Source organism: Myotis davidii, unplaced genomic scaffold (genome assembly GCF_000327345.1).
Source record: "Myotis davidii unplaced genomic scaffold, ASM32734v1 scaffold164, whole genome shotgun sequence".
NCBI classification, from domain to species: domain Eukaryota; kingdom Metazoa; phylum Chordata; class Mammalia; order Chiroptera; family Vespertilionidae; genus Myotis; species Myotis davidii.
This window is the reverse complement of record NW_006296417.1, coordinates 1,669,985-1,677,552: the sequence shown is the minus strand read 5'-3', so window position 1 is coordinate 1,677,552 and position 7,568 is coordinate 1,669,985. Positions and strand designations below refer to the sequence as shown.

At 37.1% G+C, this 7,568-nt stretch overlaps 1 protein-coding gene across 1 annotated transcript in view; it reads left to right on the top strand.

Moving 5' to 3' along the window:
* The window catches only part of LRRC28 (leucine rich repeat containing 28), a 38,568-nt gene that overhangs the window by 479 nt on the left and 30,521 nt on the right, over positions 1-7,568 (top strand). Inside the window, exons 2-4 of the mRNA XM_015569127.1 lie at positions 2,540-2,580; positions 5,325-5,362; positions 5,990-6,127. Of these exons, the coding sequence (XP_015424613.1) occupies positions 2,540-2,580; positions 5,325-5,362; positions 5,990-6,127 (217 nt within the window). The remainder of the gene's footprint in view (positions 1-2,539; positions 2,581-5,324; positions 5,363-5,989; positions 6,128-7,568) is intronic.

Genomic DNA, 7,568 nt, shown 5'->3' with positions numbered 1-7,568 from the left:
AAAATATTCGCAAATGTCCCACTTACCAAACTGCCCCCATTCAAAACCCCTCTTTGCTTAGCCTGTGCCTGTGTCTTGGCCTGTGACTTTTTGCGTGTGCGTTAAGCTTCCTAGATGATCTTTTGGATGTTACAATATTGAACGGATCAATTAAAAGGTAAAGAAGAGTCCAGCTGGTGTGGGACCGTGGCTGAGCCTCCACTTAGGAACCAGGAGGTCACGGTTTGATTCCCCATCAGGACACGTGCCTGGGTTGTGGGCTCCATCCCCAGTAGGGGGCGTGCAGGAGGCAGCCGATCCATGATTCTCTCTCATCATGGATGTTTCTCTCTCTCTCCCTCTCCCTTCCTCTCTCTAAAATCAATAAAAATATATTTTTAAAAAAGTAAAGAAGGGGAAGACCAACAAGAATGACTTTTAAAAAAGAATGATTTGAAGATTAAAATATTAAGATGGGCGTTTGGGAAGCCTGATGTAGCCCTTTGAGTGTTTTGAAAAAGCAAAAAACCTTTTAAATGATTGCACTGTGATCATTAATGATTTTGAATCCAGCTATCATCTCATTTGTCGGAAAAAGTTTTGCCCCCAAAGCAACATCTGATTCACTCTTTTTATGTTCTAGGAATAAGCACATAGTTATCATTATAACCTAAATTTTATGACATAGAAGATTTTAGAAAACTATTTGTAATTATTTTCAAGAGAATGTTCAAATCAGATTTTTCATTCTCACTATTTATTAAGAAATTTGGTCTGCGTTTTAAATGGATTTGCTTTATATGAATTTGAGTTCTTATTCATTTTAGATCATTTATGGTGTCTTTTTTGTGTGTGTGAATTGATCCATTCTTCATTCCCTTCTCTGTATTGGACTTTGCTAAACATCTGAACGTATATCTTATTGGCTTCATATAATGGACTGTTTCCCTCTAAAAGTTTTCTTGATCTATATAAAATACCTACAAGGAGCAGAAAGCATTATAAAATTTGCTTGTGTTTGCTGTTTCTGGAAATAAATCGATATGTATCTTTCATTTATAGCGGTTAGCATATTGGTATGTATGTTATTTTGAGTGCATAGTTAGATTTTGAAAATAGATTTTTTTTTTAGTATAAATCCTATGGATCAAGATAAACTATTTTGTGTGGCATCCATAATCCAGCATCAGAGTTTAGCAACCCAAAGAATAATTACAGTTTTTTAAATTGATTTTCAGGGAGGAAGGCAGAGAGAGAGAGAGAGAGACATCGATTTGTTGCCTCCTGCATGCGCCCTGACTGGGACTCGAACCCGCCCACCACCCTTTGCTTTTTTAGTTATCAATTTATAGTTATCAAGTCTCTGACTGTATGTAAACCCCATGGAAACGTAAGAATTAAAATGTATAACTTTCCCCTCATTCCTTGGCTATATCGCTAACATGTGCCGGTAGGAAACAGAGAACGGTATTGTAGGACACCAGTAGGTGTCAGCCACAGCCTAGGCAACAGACTGCTTGCTTACCAGGGTTTTGGGGCGGAATCTAATAAATGGAGTTTTCTCCCCCAAATCCCAGTGTTGTAAGAAATTGCAATTTCCCGAGGTCACTGTGCGTATTTAAAGATAAAAACCCAACGTACTTACTTGTTAATAGAGACACAGCGATGCACAGTTGGCAGCAGAAACTTTATTCATTACTCAGTTGTGTGTGTGTAGCTTTGTGACTCAAAATAAAACAGCAACAACCCGACTAGCTTGTCAAGGAAAGATTAGAATGGACGTGCAGGAGCCCGGTGGGCATCTGGAAAAAAAGGATGACCACGGGTCCTGTGAGTTAGCCAGGTAAGCTGTTGGTATGACAGCAGGCAGACCTAGATGAGAGTCAACGTTCCTGCTTTCTGGACAAGTTCTCTAGTTTTTCTAGGATTCTTTGTTGGGTGCCAATACGTGGGGGTGTATATCCTTCCTCTTAGGGAAGATAACGGTGCGAATAGAAACATTTGGGGGGCTGGGACAGACCCAGGAGTAACACCGGAGAAGAGACTTGTCATGAAGGGCCTCATGGCAGACAGTGACAGCAGAGCCTGAGGGACAGAAGCACAGCTCTTGGCATTTGAAAGCTAAAGGTGATTTTATTAAGAGCCGGTTCTCGGTAAATGCTTCACTGATTTCGGAACAGTGTTCCATGCAGCGCTGTTTGGTCATCATAAAAGGGCGAGGGTGGGTGGATGGGAAGCAGCTTGGGATACTGTTGTTAAGTATTTGAATAGATCAGAATCCCAGTATGACATTAACAATGTCACTTCCTTTTTTTGTGGTGGTGGTTGCTAATCCTCACCCGAGATTATTTTTTCCATTGATTTTTTTTTTAGAGAGAGTGGAAGGGGTGGAGGGCGGGGGAGAGAGAGGGAGAGAAACATCGATGTGAGAGAGAGACATCGACGCCCACGTGCGCCCTGATCAGGGCCCTCAAAAAGATAATGGTTTGTATGTAAGCTATTTAGAGATGTTTATACATTTTTCAAAAATAAAATGTAATTCTGAGTTTTTCATTTTCAGCCAGAAAACCTTGCTCAGAAGCTTCCAAACCTGGTGGAACTGTGAGTATGTTTATTCAAATTTTTTAAAAAAACAGGGATAAAAATAATTTTAAGTTATTTGAAATAGTAGGAAATATAATGTTCATTTATTAACTTATTAGTATCATGAGCATGGTAGACCTCTGGTTCCGCTATGCCCAAAAGTCTTTTAAAGTATTTCAACCATTTAAATTTGTGTTTTCAATATTTCACTTCAAGGTGGTGAAGATGCTGAAAAGTTCAGGTTTTCTGGTTCCAGCATCTTTGTCACAGAATCATTCCGGATAGTCCATGCAACTGGCAACATTTATTATTGTTACCACTACGCCATGTGATACTTGATATAAATATTTAAACACTATAAAAGATTTAAAATGTATGGCAACAACTTCCTCACCTGCATCCTCCATGCTTTGTTTTATTTATTTTTTTAAAACATGTTTTTATTGATTTTGAGAGAGAGAGAGGAAGGGAGATGGATAGAGCGATAGAAATGAGAGAGAAAATTCATCAAGCGGCTGCCTCCTGCACGCCTCCCACTGGGGATGGAGACCACAACCCAGGCATGTGCCCCGACGAAGAATCGAATTGGTGCCATCTTGGTTCATAGATAGATGCTCAACCCCTGAGCCACGCCGGCCGGGCCCACTGTACCTTTCAACCAGTTTCTCCCATTGTTAGCGTCTCCCAATGCCCTGGTACATGTGTCAGAACAGAAAAACTGACATTGGCATGTTACTGTTAAGTAAAGTCTATACTTAATTTTTATTTAAAAAAACACACCCTGCCACACCATTTCCCAAAGTGGCCGTGCTAGCTTGCGCTCCCACCAGCAATGAATGAGAGTCCCTGTGTTATGAACACGATGAACACTTAGTCACTCGAAAACACCATTTCAACTTCTCTAGACTTTAAAGCTTATGATTACAAATGACTCACGACATAATAATAATTCTCACACAATAACAATAGCATTCATTGAACTCCATTCAGAGAGCTTTGCATATGTTGATTCATTTATCTCTTACACATCTATGTTCTAATTGGTACTATTGCCATCTGCTTCTGTAGACTGAGAAAGCGAGAGGTTAAGTCATTCTGGTCACATGGCTCTAAAGGCGAAGAGCCTGCTCTCTGATCCACTCTAACAGCAATGATTCTTTTTTTTTTTTTTAATATATTTTTATTGATTTCAGAGAGGAAGGAAAAGGGAGAGAGAGAGAAACATCAATGATGCGGGCTGGATCCCCAGTAGGGGGTGTGTAGGAGGCAGCCCATCAGTGTTTCTCTCTCATCATTGATGTTTCTAGCTCTCTATCCCTCCTCCTTCCTCTCTGAAATCAGTACAAATAAATTTTTAAGAAAAAATAAAATGTGGAATCATTTTATGTACACAAAACAAGGAACATGGACTCGTGTAATTATGATTTAAATTGTGTTAGACCCAGCAGGTTAATACCTACTTCAAAATTAATTTAGTCCAGCATAGAATAATCTTCTTAAGTTTATTTTCTATCTTTCCTATTCTGTGTCACACTTGATATTAGACTTTAAAATGGAGAAGAATATTTTGAAATTCTATTTTTAAAGATTTTATGAAGATTGGTTAGTGGAGTACAATAAAAAAAGGATAGGTTTGAAAATAAAGTTTTCAAAAATCTAGTTTTCTTGTCTCAAAATCAATGCTATAAATTTCTTTTAAAAATTATTACTGTATGATCTCCAGGGGTCCTTATTGTTTTACTCTGATGTTAGTGGGCTGCTTGTGATTGTATAAAATCTCCACCAGAGGGTGCTGCAGACACTTCGCCTGGATTTGTCAGCCTTGAACTTTTTTCTTTTTTATGAAAAGAATTTGATCCTTGTTTATGAAATTCATTTTGCTGTCAAATAAATTCTGTGCCTTGACAGTTGCGTATTTCTACAGATACTACAAATGATGAGTATTTAATCTCTCCAGAATTCTTGGTTATCAGTAAGCGTGCTTGCTGACTGGAGATATCTCTGGTTTGATTATTTTGTGCCGTTATCCTTTAGAAACGAAAAGTTGCATTTTCCTGTACACAATAAGTGCTGACTTTTCTTCACACCATAACTGTATCTCTGAAAACCTGAATAAGTTAAAACGAAGTAGGGAACTAGTTTGTATTATGAGGTTGAAAAAATACCTCTAGTTTTTCTTTTGTGTAGCTTCTTCTATTTTAAAATAGCACTGAAAGCCCTAGCTGGTTTGGCTCAGTGGATAAAGCGTCAGCCTGGGGACCAAAGGGTCCTGAGTTTGATTCCGGTCAAGGACTCATGCAGGAGTCAACCAATCAATATGTTTCTCTTACATCAATATTTCTCTGTCTTTCCCGCTCTCTTCCACTGTCTCTAAAAATCAGTGGAAAAATATCCTCAGGGGAGGATTAAAAAAAACAAGATAAAAATCCTGCTTGTTGTAACAGAAAATGTCAAAAATACAAAAAAAGCCCTGAAAATAAAATAAAAATACATATTAAAAAACAAAAAAATAAAACAAAATAGCAATTAAATCAATAAATAGTTTTAATATTTGCAATCCCAGCATAAAATATTTCAAAGTATTATTATTTATCTGTGATGACAGTATATTTTGTGTTATGTACTTAGAATAGGGCGTTAAAGAAAGTTTGGTCCCTTTATATTTGATAAATTTCTAAGTGAGCATTTTACAAACACATTCTGTAGCAGAAGTTCTGAATAACAACAGCTTTTTCTCTTTTTTTTTTTGGTATTTTCCCCAGGTACCTTCATTCAAATAACATAGTTGTGATTCCAGAAGGTAAGTAAGCGCACTTCCAGCTTTTAGTTAGGAGAGACTATAGTTTAGCTTTCCTTTAATAGTAGAACAGATAGTGTCTTTAAACCTATTATGGTTGGTATATTGGTGAGTTTTAACTATAAACCATCTTTAATTTATTTGTTTCACAGATTCTTCCCCCAGTTTAGTAAATCCAGTTAAGAATTATGACTGAATGACATTAATAGAGTCCAAAATTGTTATAATGATTAGATAAATTATTTTTAGATATATTGTTGTTGGGTAAATAACAAAATGACAAGTTCTAAATTCAGTAAATCCAGTTAAGAATTTCGGTTCGATTGAAAACATCCTTATATATTGTTTCATGAATTTATTTTTTTATTCAAGCGGTATTTTGCATTGTTTTAAAAATGTTGATTTGTGTTTTTTTTAAAGTCATATTTCATATAGAGGTAGAAGTCTTATCACCTCCATAAAATTTAGTTTCATGTATGTTTTTATTATTTAGGGAGCAACTCTAGTAGTACATTGTGAGATGGTGATACTAAGTATGCAAGTATTTTAACTTGGAGTTCTTGCGTTAAAGATCTGGCATAACGCTTGGGTCAAATTGATTTTGCCTTTCCGCTCCTTTTCTCTTTGAAGCCATTGGATCCCTTATAAAACTCCAGTGTTTGGATCTTAGCGACAATGCCTTAGAAATCGTTTGCCCAGAAATTGGTCGTCTGAGAGCTTTGCGTCATCTCCGGTTAGCTAATAACCAACTGCAATTCCTACCTCCAGGTAATCGTAGTCGGGGGCACACGGTCTCTTTGCTCTTACAGTCTGTTTCCATTCATGTTTCTTGCTGTGTGTCTAGGCAGTGGGCTTTGGAAAGATTTGTAAGTATTTGACTGTCCGTTTGTTTGACTGTGAAGCTAAGAAATGTGGGGGGGAAATGTGACAGTTTTCCCGGATGCAAACATAAGAAGGGGGCTTTTGTGTTTTTGAGCTACACTTACCACAATTGAGCACTGGCCTTCAGATCACTGCTCTGGTGAAATATTTGTACAAAAAGCGACTTCACTTCTTAAGTTCAGCTCTGAATTTCACATCAGGGAATTTAGGGGAAATTTGCACGGTATGATCATTTTAGTATCAAAAAGGCAGATATATAGTGTTTTCTCTCATTCTCCAGTGAGATAACGGATGTACATTAATAAGATGTGATTTAATAAGAAGCCATACAAGAATTTAGCAGCACCATTTAAGTTTGATCTTAGGCTTAATGGTCAGTTTTGCCTACTGAACATTCTATTAGACTGTGGCATACCTACAGACCAGGGTGGGAAACCTTTTTTCTGCAAAGCCATGTGGGTATTTATAACATCCTTCGCGGGCCATACACAATTACCAACTTAAACATTAGCCTGCTGTACTTGGTCATCATATTTCTTCATGATTTAAGGAATACTTTCTCCAGAGTTTTGCAAGTACAGACATTTCTCGATGAATACACAATACATGATTAGTTTTGAGACTTGATGTGCTGGCCACATAGAGGTGCAATATTGCTTACAAAAATGGTACTGGTGTAGCAGGCAGTCTGTTTAAAACATAATTTCTTAACCTCATATAATGTCTTTTCAAAACTTTCTATTCAAAATACATTGCTATTACTGCATATAATTTACTCAAAACGAGGGTGAAACATCTGGTTAAAGGGGAGCCCGTTGAGACTGAGAGAAAGGAAAGATGATGATGAGGCAGTGCTGAGGGTCCAACCATTCTCCAGTGAGATAACGGATGTACATTAATAAGATGTGATTTAATAAGAAGCCATACAAGAATTTAGCAGCACCATTTAAGTTTGATCTTAGGCTTAATGGTCAGTTTTGCCTACTGAACATTCTATTAGATTGTGACATACCTATAGACCAGGGTGGGAAACCTTTTTTCTACCAAGCCATGTGGGTATTTATAACATCCTTCGCAGGCCATACACAATTACCAACTTAAAAATTAGCCTGCTATACTTGGTTATAATATTTCTTTATGATTTAAGGAATACTTTCTCCAGAGTTTTTCAAGTACAGACATTTCTTGATGAATACACAATACATGATTAGTTTTGAGACTTGATGTGCTGGCCTTCACATAGAAGTGCAATATTGCTTACAAAAATGGTACTGGTGTAGCAGGCAGTCAGTTTAAAAAATAATTTCTTAACCTCATATAATGTCTT